General features: G+C 36.4%; 1 protein-coding gene across 2 annotated transcripts in view; it reads right to left on the bottom strand.

Annotated features, from left to right (window-relative positions):
- Positions 1-12618, bottom strand: part of LOC129751318 (uncharacterized) — a 377841-nt gene that overhangs the window by 128873 nt on the left and 236350 nt on the right. For both annotated transcript variants that reach the window (XM_055746750.1, XM_055746751.1), the window contains exons 4-5: positions 8906-8984; positions 8821-8838 (exon numbers count right to left, since the gene is read on the bottom strand). In XM_055746750.1, the coding sequence (XP_055602725.1) occupies positions 8821-8838; positions 8906-8984 (97 nt within the window). The remainder of the gene's footprint in view (positions 1-8820; positions 8839-8905; positions 8985-12618) is intronic.

Genomic DNA, 12618 nt, shown 5'->3' with positions numbered 1-12618 from the left:
CGGCAACTTATGGGATTCGAACCCAAAAGTTTTTCTTGCCGATACCGGGAATCGAACCCAGTACGCCTGGGTTACCAGACTTGCGCCATCCTATCCACAAGACCACATCGACGCTACTTTCAAATACGTTTCCACAGGTGCGTATAAAAATTTGGAGGATGTTTTGTTTATTTGGTTTCTTAACCAACGACGCCTGAACAATTCGACCATGCTCATAGTCAAAGCTCAAACATTTGCTGAAAGTTGCAACTTCCCAGATTCATTTAAATTTTCACTGCACTGGATACATAACTTCAAAAAGCGCTATGGTATACGCGAGCTTAAGATATGTGGTGAAGCGTTGTCGAGCGATATAGGAAGTGTTGAGGGTTTTTTGGAGAACTTTCACGAGGAAATACTTCATCGAGAGCTTACTGCTCAGATGGTATATAATGCGGACGAACCGGGATTATTTTTTTAAAATGTTGCCAACAGAATTACCATGCGGAAGCGGTGGGAATGTTCGATAAAATCATTGATTGGGCAGAAGAATCATCCCTTTCGATTGATGACATTATGTGTCTGCGTCGTATTCGTCAGGTAGCTATGGTAAAATCTCTGGGAAATTGATGTTAAACCACAAGCAATGGAGCGTTTTAATTTGAAGTATGTAATGGTACTTTTTATGGATTTACAAAATTAAATGTTTCATTTTGAATCGTACTTTATTTTTCTGAATTAAAAAAGAAAAAAAATATGTTTCATAAAAAACGTCAAATCCACGTGATTTGTTGGTAGCTCCCTAAGGGACTATTCATAAACCACGTAGACTCATTTTTGGTCATTTCAGACCCCCCCCTCCCCCTTTCTCCCTCGTATACTTTTGTCCATATAAAATTTGGAGTGTAGACTTTGGTCCTCTACGTGGGTCAGGACAACCGCCAAAAAAACATACAGTGTTAAATGACTGGGAATTTCAGTTCAAAAGCAGAAAATTTCAACTAAATTTAAAGGCTGACAAAATCGGGATAAAATGCTGACAAAATCGGGGATAGACAAAATCGGGGGTAGACAAAATCGGGAGCTGACAAAATCGGAACACTACTGTATTAATAGTTTGACCTTCAACTTATGAGCCAATATAAATAATTAAATATTATTCTACAAAATTCAAAACGACAAATTCAGTGACATAAAATCATTACACTTGTAGGATTTGATACTGAGGTTTTGAGATATAGTACGCCGATTTTTTGTGTTTCCCGGCTTGGATTTTTTCGCGGTCATTAAGGCTGGAACAAATATCAATTTCTTCTTTTGTCACCCCCCCCCCCCCCTCCTTCGAAATTTGAAAAAACCCGAAGGGGGAAATAAATAAAGCTTGAAGTAATTTATGTAAATTTCGACTGAAAATTTCAATATCTGAAAGATTAAAAGGCCAAAAATCAAATTTAAGAAGATGGATGTTATTTCACCTTTTGTTTTCTTGATTTGATTGAATTATTCGGTAAAAAATTACTTGATTTACAAGTTTTGTGCAACGATATACTGTGCATTTTTTTTGCATACAAGCTTCCGTGCAATTAATTCCAATTTATTTGTTTTTTGCATTATTTTTTATTGTCCCCCCCCCCCCTCGCGATGTTCCAACTCCGAGTGACAAAAGAAGGATTTGAAATTTGTTCCGGCTTAATGTATTAAAATTGAAGGATTAACTTTCAAAGCCTATTTTAAAGATTTAATAGTTATTTTTTTTATTTTTTTTATGTTCTTATCAGAATCGGACAGAATTTCAATGGTTATTTTAAAATTTATCATCTCTAGTTAAGGCTGGAACAAATATCAATTTCTTTTTTTTTTGTCATCCGCCCCTTCGAAATTTTCAAAAAAACCTGAAGGTGGAAATAAATGAAAATTTGAAATATTTAACATGAATTTCGAAAAAAAAACCAATTTTCCAAATGATTACAAGACCAAATAACGAATTTCGGAAAATGGGAGTTATTTCATCTTTTGTCTTCTTGATTTGATTGAATTTTTCGATAAAAATTTACTTGATTTATAGGTTTTGTACAATGATATAGTATGCAATTTTGCATACAAGCTTTCGTGCAATTTGTTTCAATTTATTTGTTTTGGCATTATTTTTTTTATTGTAGTTTACACTTTCTTATTTTACATTTTTACATTCCGTATTTCGTTCAACAGCCTGGAAAGCAAAATCATATTCATAGTGAATCAAAACTTCAAATTCTCCATTTTTGTATTAGTGTTTATAAATAATTTCAACCTCAGAACTTCAGGATTCTATCAAATTTGTGAAAGATTTTTCATACAATTTTGTTCCTGTTTTGTCTGATGCAAACATTGTTTTCACATTTTTCATTTCAGAACTATACATACATTGTTTAATTTTCTAGGTTCCACTGAAAATAAAATCCAATCATTCAACAAATCGAACAAACCATCAATCCCCATAGAAATGCTGATACCCATTCTCGGCCTATGTTACATTCCTAGAAATAGAATTTACACTAGTGATTTAACATAATTGAACTCATCAATCGACCGACCTACTGTTTTCCAACCCCGGTCAAAATAAAAAGGCAACAAAATTAATGATAATCATTAAAGCTGCCTTTATTCGCAGATTCCCCCAACCACCCTCCAAAAAAGCGGCAAAACAAACATGCGATTGAAATTTTCAGCACACATTTCGCCTCCCCTAACATGGTACTTCGCACAGCTCTGCCGAAGCCGATAAAATCTCATAAATTTTAAAATCAACATTATTAAAAGATTACCTTGGCAAAATTTATGAGGTTATTTCATTTATTTATGAGCCCTTAACCTCCAAAACAGCTCGACCAGATTGAAAAGCTATGGATTTCTCCAGCTCTCAATTTTTCGTTTTCCTACGGTTTCGATCCCAAAAAGAAAGAGCAGCTTGTTGCTCGCCATTTTCCTTTGGGCAGAAAATCCAAATAACGAAAGGCACACGCCAAGCGACGACCAAATTGGCACACAATATCGAATCCGAGTTAGAGAGTTCTATTGTTTCATAAATAATTGATTACTTATCTTTTCGATTTACTTTTGCATTGGGGTTGGGGAAGGGAAGTCTTGCCTTCGGAAAAATTCCAAAGCTACATCTACGCGAGTGGAATCATTGAGGGGGGAAATTTTGCCGAGATTTTGGCGATTTTCCACGTTTAATCTCGACTTCTTCCCAATCCATGGCATGGGGCAGAAAATGGCTAACTGATGATTCGTGTTGTAATTTGTTTGCTTAGCTTGTTGGGGTGAAATTTGCTCAGTGTTATCGGTCTTCTCAAATTAGGTGTTGAATTTTTGGCTTTACTAAGCAATTGCTTGAATCATGGGCAACATGCTTAATTAGTTTTCATTTTTATATTAGAAAGAATATTTAGTTTCGATTTGGAACTAGCTTCCGTTATTTGTACAATTCTGAATTTTGATTATAATATGAGACTGAGTCAATTTGGGGCCATTTTTTATTTCTCAAACCCTGGGGTCTAAAAAGCTTCGTTTTGGTGCAAAGCTCATCCATGATTTTTGTAGAATTTTTAAGTAACGTTTACATGAGTAAATTTGAACTTTAAGGTTTGTATGGATAAATTGAATATTTTATACTGAACAATCAACATCTTTTTTCTTTCTTCTGTGGAACCGAGCTCTGTGCTTATGGTGTTTGTGCCAATTATAAATTCTCCAAAGGATATTTTACGCTGAAAAACTTTGTCGAAGACATTAAAGGGTGATACGGTCAAAATTTGATCAAGGGAAAACGCGTGTAAATCGGTGGAATCGTTTATTTAAAAAATCAAATTTAATTTTTTTTTCAAGTTTCAGTTAGGCTTCCGCTTTTCCAAATCCGAATTGCCGAGCCTTTCGCTTAACCCCTGCCATCAGATTTTGTACAGCCACCTTGTCCACCGTCTTCGCCGCAGAAAGCGAGTTTGCCTTGAACTGCTGCTCTTCCTTAGCAGTTTTTTTGGTCTTCTTTAGGTTCCGCTTAACAATAGCCCAGTATTTCTCAATTGGGCGGAGCTCTGGCGTGTTGGGAGGGTTCTTGTCCTTGGGAACCACCTGCACGTTGTTGGCGGCGTACCACTCCATGGCCTTTCTACCGTAATGGCAAGATGCCAAATCCGGCCAAAACAGTACGGAACAACCGTATTTCTTCAGAAAAGGCAGCAGACGTTTATTCAAACACTCTTTCAAGTAAATTTCTTGGTTGACAGTCCCGGAAGCTGTGAAAATGCTGCTTTTCAAGCCACAGGTACAGATGGCTTGCCAAACCACCTTTCCCTTTCCTTTTGCCGTATAAAACTCCTGTCCCGGAAGCTGCTTGTAGTTGGCTTTGACGTAGGTTTCGTCGTCCATTACCACGCAGTCAAACTTCGTCAGCATCGTCGTGTACAGCCTCCGGGATCGCGCTTTGGCCGTCGTATTTTGTTTATCATCGCAATTTGGAGTCACTACCTTCTTGTAAGTCGATAGTCCGGCTTGTTTTTTGGCTCGATACACGGTTGTAGACGATACACCCAGCTTATTTGCGGCATCTCGGAGAGAGAGGTTAGGGTATGGCTTGAAACTACCGGCAACTCTCTTCGTCGTCTCAGCGGCTTCCGGTTTTCGATTTCCCCTCGATCCAGACTTCCTGGCTGTCATCAAACGTTCCCCAAACACTTTAATTACATTTGTAACGGTTGATTGGGCAACTTTTAGCGATTTTGCCAGCTTAGCGTGCGAGTAGCTAAGATTTTCGCGATGCCGAGCAAAATTTTGATACGCTGCTCTTCTTCCTTGGACGGCATTTTGACAACTGAAGAGTGAATTCCAAAATCAAAATAGGAGCAACATTCTACACACACACCTTCAAAATGAGGGGTGTTCAGGTGTTGTAAATGCAAAATTGAAAGAAATACGTCAAGTTGATATTGATCAAATTTTGACCGTTTCACCCTTCAACTTGAAGGCATAAAAGACAAAAAAGTTATAAGGTGTTTAACAGGGGCATGTCTTTTGGCATTGATAAACAAAAAATTCAATTGACATCACTGCATGGTTCCTAGCGAGGAATTGCATGACTACTTTTCATGTATTTCTTCGCGGGATGTCAATAGAATTTATTTTTAATCCACGCAAAAAGTCATGCCCCTGTTAAACAACTAATAACTTTTTTGCCTAATTAGTAACGAAGTTACGGTTTTTCATCGGAAAATTTCCTTTGGAGAATTTATATTTAAATTGGTACACAATCTATTACCTCGGTTGCATAGAAGAAACGGAAATATAAATCTAATTCAAATGGATTTTTCAATTTTAGTTTTTGTTTCAATCACGTTTTTTTTATTATATTCAAATTTCATTTCAAAAACTAATATTCTGAAATTTAAATTTCCGAGTGTTTGTGTATTATTTGCTTAATTTTAATTTCAGCTAAGTTTGAAAGCTGGCAAATTGGTTTCAAGGACTAAATATATTCGAAAAAAAATGCATCACTTTCATTCGTGAATAACTTTTTAACGGATGAATGAAAACTGGATGGATGAAATTTTCAGTGACACTACCTAGTAATGTAGAGATATGCAAAATTTTGTGGGGATCTCTCTATTAGTTTTTGAGATAGCATCTAATGGATAAATTCCTTGACCAGATTTTTGTGCAGGGCCGTGAAAAATCCAGGAAAGTCCCATTGAGAGACCTCAGAACGTCTGTAAATCAACTATGTGGTAAATCGTTCTAGAAGTTCTAGAGGATCGAACAGTGAGCTTAAGTTTGGATAAAAGCAAGAATGAAAAATTTCATGAAGGTTTGTGAATTGACGGGTTGGGACGGGGAACCTTTCAATTCGAGAAATGGTAAAGCATGTCAATTTTTCTGTTTGATTTGCTCGACAATCATAGATAATTGCCTAAGATCGTGTCTTAATGATAAAAAAGTTGTCCACCGATAAAATATAGGGAAGAGTGGGGTATCATGGGCTACTTTCTTTCTTTGTTTCATAACTTCTTTATTAGAAAAGTTAAAATGAAAAAAATAAATGGAAAGGTTTTCTACATTTTTTGTTATTTTTTAAATAAATTAATTTCTCGAGTTTTGACTGTTTAAAAAAAATTTTGGATTGTGAAAAACTGTGGGAAACGTGGGCCACCAAACCCAAATTGACTAGATAACGTGCAAAGTTTATGAGTTGACCCAAAACTGAAATTTCATAATTCATTTAGTTATTTTAAAGCGATTTCAGATGAGGAAACTTAAAAGAGAGTTGTGTGTGATCGAACATATCCTAAAACCTGGCTCGCGAACGTTTCGGCAAAATTCCATATAAAGGATTTTTGTTCGTCTCTATCGAAAAAGATGGACAAAACATTTTTTACAATTCTTCATTTGGCATAAGAAAACTTCACAAATAGTAATAACGTATTTTAAGTTCTGAACGTGCATAAAAACACCACAAAATGTGGCCCACGATTCCTCACAAGCAATGATTTGGAAATTGGTTTCGTTTGTGTGACCTATTTATGTTTCATAAAAAATTCCTTTTTACGTGAAAGAACATGAACATATTTGGTATGTACTTGAGGTCTCGCACGGATGCAATTTTGCGGGTGCTTGCATAATTATGTAAGTACGTTTTTCTAGTCTAGTTTCATAAAAGATGCATATGATACGTACATAAGTCAACAACATATAGAAAAACATGCTTACGCAAAGCGACGACGATGACAGTTGGATTGGGATTTTTATCTCATCCCACAGCTGAGATATTTGGCCCAGGTTTCCCCATGGCCGACGTTACCCCACTCTCCCCTACAAAATACGGTGATTAAATCGTGCGCAAAATGCTTAACCCATAATTGTAGTGAATATTTCGAAAATTCGTGAAGGAAATAGATACGAACTTTCTAGCGAGCATCCGGCAGATCTGTAGCCAGAAAATTTCTATTGAAATGTCTCGACTGAACGTTCCGCAGAAGAACAAGAAAAAAATTTTTAAAAATGTATATCTCGTACTAAATGATGCTGACGATTTGTGGAAGCTGCAAATCGATAAGTGGTACACAAAGTTGAGCACAATTTACGGCCAAATATTCAAAAAAAAGAAAAAACCTTCAAACGCGACCGTTTTTTCCATGGCACTTTGAAAGTTTGTGAATGTTAAATACAATTTTAAAAAATGTATTGATAACATTCGCAGCAGTGATCTGTTGATTCTTAAAATGTTTCATAAGGCGTAATATAAGCTCACGTGAAAATTTATGCTCCAATTAAATTTAAAATACAGTTAGGATTTTTTTAAAGCGATTTTTTAACGCGGGGTTTCTAACACGGCTTTTTACGCGGTTTCTCGAGAATGAGCACGGTTTGTACGCAGTTTTCGCAATAAGCAGTACCGTCTCAAGTATCAAGTCTCACATCTCACGTCTCACATCTCACGTCTCACGTCTCACGTCTCACGTCTCACGTCTCACGTCTCACGTCTCACGTCTCAAGTCTCACGTCTCACGTCTCACGTCTCACGTCTCACGTGTCGTATCTCACGTCTCACGTCTCATATCTCACATCTCACGTCTCAGTTCTGAGGTCTCAGGTCTCAGCTCATAGGTCTCAGGTCTCAGGTCTGAGGTCTCAGGTCTGAGGTCTCAGGTCTGAGGTCTCAGGTCGTAGGTCTCGGGTCTGATGTCTCGGGTCTGAAGTTTCGGGTCTGAGGTCTCGGGTCTGAGTCTTGGGTCTGAGGTCTCAGGTCTCATGTTTCAGGTCCCAAGTCCTCAGGTTTCAGGTCTGCTTTTATTAGCTCCAAAAATGGGAGCTTTGTCTTTCCAAATTCATCCCCTTCTGCCAGTTTTGCTTCATTAAACAAATTTCAGTTAAAATTCCCTTCGTAATGACTGATTTGTTTAAATTTTTTAATATTCCACTACCTCTATCGTCCTATATTCCCAAATGGAGCTCTAGATGCGCCCCTGGTTGCAAGTCTTCACCTTGGCGCTCGATGTATTTAAAGGAATATTCTCAGTTGCCTAAGATATTCACAACGAATTTTAAACAGTAAAGCTTTTCAAATAGCTCTCTATTTTCATACAGTTTTTATTAAATAAAGATTCATTCGATCTTATGAAAAATCTTCTTCGAAACGTCACCAAACCAGAAGCGCCAGACTACAAAACTAGTAAATCATTTCAATTGGGGACAGAAATTAATATTAATACCGACTTTTGACCACTGGGTATAATAAATTTTCTGCTCTACTCTTTGCACTCTCGGCACAGTTCGAAGTTGTTGCAACTTGTTGGCCGATGAGGAATTTACTCCCCTTTTCCACTGAGTCCAACTAGGTACAACAAGGGTAAGATAGTTTTTCGACTCGTTCTCCATTAGCATCAGTCGAGAGTGATATCGGATTCGGAGTCCTACGGCGGTGTTTGATACCCGGCCAATAACTAAATAAGAGGATTAAAACTGGACCGAAACAATCATAGTAATTATGCTGATGCTGACAAGTATTGTGCGGTTAAGCGGTTTCCTGGGAGGGATTGGTTGCAGAACCCTCTGGAATTTGGCTGGGAATGTCCCGAGTTCTGAATAGCCGGAAATGGGACAGCCGGTCGTAAATTAACTTTATTCATGTTATTGATTTACTGTTTTAATCTAAATTGATTGTTTCCGAGTGTTATGTTGTGATGTAAAACTGGCAAATATTGTTTCGCATTTCGTTGTTTCGAAATTGAGAGCGATTGTTCAAGCTTATCCAATGATAATAACAGCAGGGCAATGCGTAAAAAGGTGGCGCTCACGTTTAACTTAACTCACCTGTCATAGTAGTAGTCCCTGTAAAACAGAGGATATAAATAACCTTAGAATTATTTTAACAATTTTAATTGTCAAAAATACCAACCAATCATTGCCGGTTTTTGATTTGTTCTGTCTCTTTCGACCCGTCTGATGGGGTTTTGGTTCAGCGACCATGTTGACATCTGCAAGAAAAAAGAGAAGAGAAGAATGTTCAATGTTAGAAAGAAGGGCGTCAAGTTGCAAAGGAATCTTCCTAGGGTAAAATGACCGTTGTTAGAAGGAGAATTTGATATTTAAAAGTGGAGTTTTTGCTGTTTATCTCATTGGGTTTGTCCGTCATTGATCGAAAAAAAAAAATGGAGTGACCTGATCCCATTATTCAATTTCTTTTCATCAAACAACATAAAACAACTGGTCTTATATTTTAATTAATTGAATCACGTTAAACTAGAATGAGTCGATTTGGGGTCATTTTTGAATTTCTTAAACTCTGGGGTCTAAAAACCTTCGTTTTGGTTTAAAACTAATCCATGATTTTTTGCAGAATTTTCAAGTAACGTTTGCATGAGTAAATTTGAACTTTAAGGTTTGTATGGGAAAATTTAATATTTTGTACTGAAAAAGCAACATCACTTTTGTTTCTAAGCCATTTGGCATCAAAATTAAAATTTTGACTTCTCAGATTTCCTCTGGTGCCCCTTTTGGTGATTTTTCAAAACGAAGAAAAAAGACGACTATTGTTTCATTTATTTCAGCTAGTTATATCAATCATCAAAATGTAGTTGATTTTTAAGAATTTAACTGGAATTATAATAGACTGAACTACAAACTAATGATTGACCTTACGCAATCAACCATCAATATAATTGATTCAACTATAGCAGTATAGTACTTTGTTCGAAAATGTTTTCTCTATCAATGCTGAAAATTTCATAAGGATTCGTTTTGTTCCAATAAAGTTACACGTAATGGAAGCCGCGAGGCGAATATTAATTTTGGACACTCACGTCAACAACCCGACGTGGTCTGGTTCAAAAATCGTGAAATCTGATTTTGGGCGGCTTCCTGGCCAAAAATTTTACAAAGCCACTGGTCGGGGTGATGTCCCCGCTAAGTTAAAATTCGTTTTTGCTGATAAGTTGGCAAGAAAGTGTTTGATCTGGTAAGGTATTTACAGCTGCGGATGAGTTACCCCGGTTTTTGTGAAAAACAAGACCATGGACTCCGAAATGTACAAGGAAGAGTGCCTTAAAAAACTATTTCTTTTCGTACATTAGATCTTACAAAGTTTTCGCCAGATTTGGCAAGCTGCCACTACAGCTATGAGGCACTACAGTGGTATCGGGCCAACGGGTGGATTTTGTCGAAAAGGACATCAACCCACCCAACTGCCCTCAATTCCGCCCTATCGAAAAATTTCGGGCAATTGTCAAGCAGAAGATGAAGAAGAATGGTAGGACGACTCGGGATGCAACAGAGATGAAGAGATGGTGTAACAAAATGGCCGCTGAGGGCAGTGAATAGGGTGTCCAAACTATAATGAGTGGTTCTCGACGAAAAGTTCGAAATTTCATCAAAACAACATCCGAATATTTTTTTCTTATTTTTCCTTTGAAGTGCAAAGAAAACCCTACATTTTGATAACAAAACATTTTTATTTCGTTTACATTGCTCCAAGATAGACCCTTTTTAATGCGTCCAGAATTTGCGTGATCCATGCTTTAAATATATGATAGATTAAAAAGCAATTTGATGATTTAGAGAGGTTTTTGAGGTTTTAGAGATTCAGTTTAAGCATTCAACTATAAATATAACAGATTAAACTACAAACTTCTAGTTGGCCTTACGCAATCAGCTATAAATATAATAGATTAAACTCTAATGGTGTAATTGATTGCACTGTAAATTTGGTGGATTTAAATACAACACACTTTAGGTATAAAAGTTTAAATATGGTTCATTCAACTACATTTTTATAATCAGGTACTTCTTGAGGTAGAAATACTACAAACCATCTGAGAGCAAGAGCGAAGGGGTTCAAAGTCGTTCAGGAAAAAACAAGTGAACCCGATGGGGATGATTAACTATAGAAATATTGTTGAATGTGCATAAAATTTATTTGTAAGTAAAGTTGATTCAACTGTATCTATAGTTAATTGCTAAAAACCAATAATAAAAAATAGTTGATTTAACTGTGTCTATAGCTGATTGCATAAAACCAAATATAAAAATATAGTGGTTTCAACTGTATCTACAGCTGATTGCATAAAATCATATATAAAAATAAAGTTGCCTGAACTATATATATTAGCAGGGTTTTCAATAAGTTCGTATACAAATTAAAATAACGGTTATTCAAAATCAACTGGACAGACTCAAATGAAAAGTAAAAGTAAAAGTAAAATGGAGTAATTCAATAATGGTCAATCACACCTTTTGTTTAAGAAATTTTTCTATCTTAAACCATTTAAATGAGCTTCAGCGGATTCTCGAGTCCACCGTAGCTAGCGTAGGCACGCTCCTCTACTGTTAAAATTTCGTTCCCATAAGAATGCTAACAATTTTTATAGAGAGTCAAAATAGGTTTCCTGTATTTGTTTATTCTCGACAACATGTATGATAAAACTAACCAATCCATGAGAGCTATATTTGAAGGGCAAGGCACATTTAATTTTGAGCCAATATTTCCAAAAACCTGTATTATTCTGTGTAAAATGACCTATAAAAATAAACACTACATGAAAAAATAGCCAAAAAAATCCATTGATGACAAATTTAAACTTAATACAAAGTCACACAAGCACATATTTAATGGGTTTCATGTATTTATGATATGCAATTATTCTATGCTCTATCACGTTGATGAGCTTTTTGATGAAAATCAGCTAGCACGTAGCTACTTTTTCAACATTTCACACATAATTTGAAAAAATAGATTTTATATGAGACGAGTTTAGGAATTCTGTACTTGTTTCTTCTCGACATCATCAATGATCATGAGAATTTGACCAAAAGAGGTGAAGATAGGGTGACCTGTAAACTATTTATTTTGGTCTGTTCAAGCCAATTGTCATCAGCTTGAAGAATTATTTACTTCCAGAATATTCTAGAAGTTCTAGTTGATGTAACACCTACGTGCTTTCGAACGTTCTGGATATTCTGTTTGCTTCCACACCATTCATACTGTTAGAAGGTTCCAGAACCATCCATCCATTTATAAGCTTGTGTTCCCGGAAGATTCCAGAAGGTTCGATATGCGTATAAATACAGCCTCGCACAGCGAGGTGAGTTAGTTGAATTTAGATTCCGCGTGTGTTATATACTATCGATTTAAGACGTGTAAAGATTAATATAGAGAACTGTTTAAGTAAAGTTTGTGTTCTTCTTCATTCTACGAATCCGAAAGTTTGGAATTTTACCTAAACCCAAAATACAGTCCACACTGCCGAAACACTGGTCCTAATCGAACCGGATTAAGTGATTAAGCGTCGATTCCAAACTACCCATGAAGTGAGAACAATCCGATGTGTAGATAGTGTAAAAGTGTACAAACCGTCACTGAGACATTTCAAAAGTTTGTTTGGAAGTGTAGTGTTTCTCCAAGCTGAACTGTTCCAGATTCTTCTTTTCTAAAATCAGTGGATTCCGTGCTGTATTACGTAAAAAAACCGTGAGCTTAGTCCAACCTTGAATCAGAATGGCAAGCACCAGTTCAACTCCAAAGGATATGGGATCTAAGAAAAAGCCTCGTAAATTGGCCGAAGCCGGAGCATTTGAGGACAGGATAAACATTCTTATTCATCAGAAAAACATGGA

Source organism: Uranotaenia lowii, chromosome 3 (assembly GCF_029784155.1).
Source record: "Uranotaenia lowii strain MFRU-FL chromosome 3, ASM2978415v1, whole genome shotgun sequence".
Classification (NCBI taxonomy): Eukaryota; Metazoa; Arthropoda; class Insecta; order Diptera; family Culicidae; genus Uranotaenia; species Uranotaenia lowii.
This window is presented reverse-complemented; position numbering and strand designations above follow the sequence as displayed.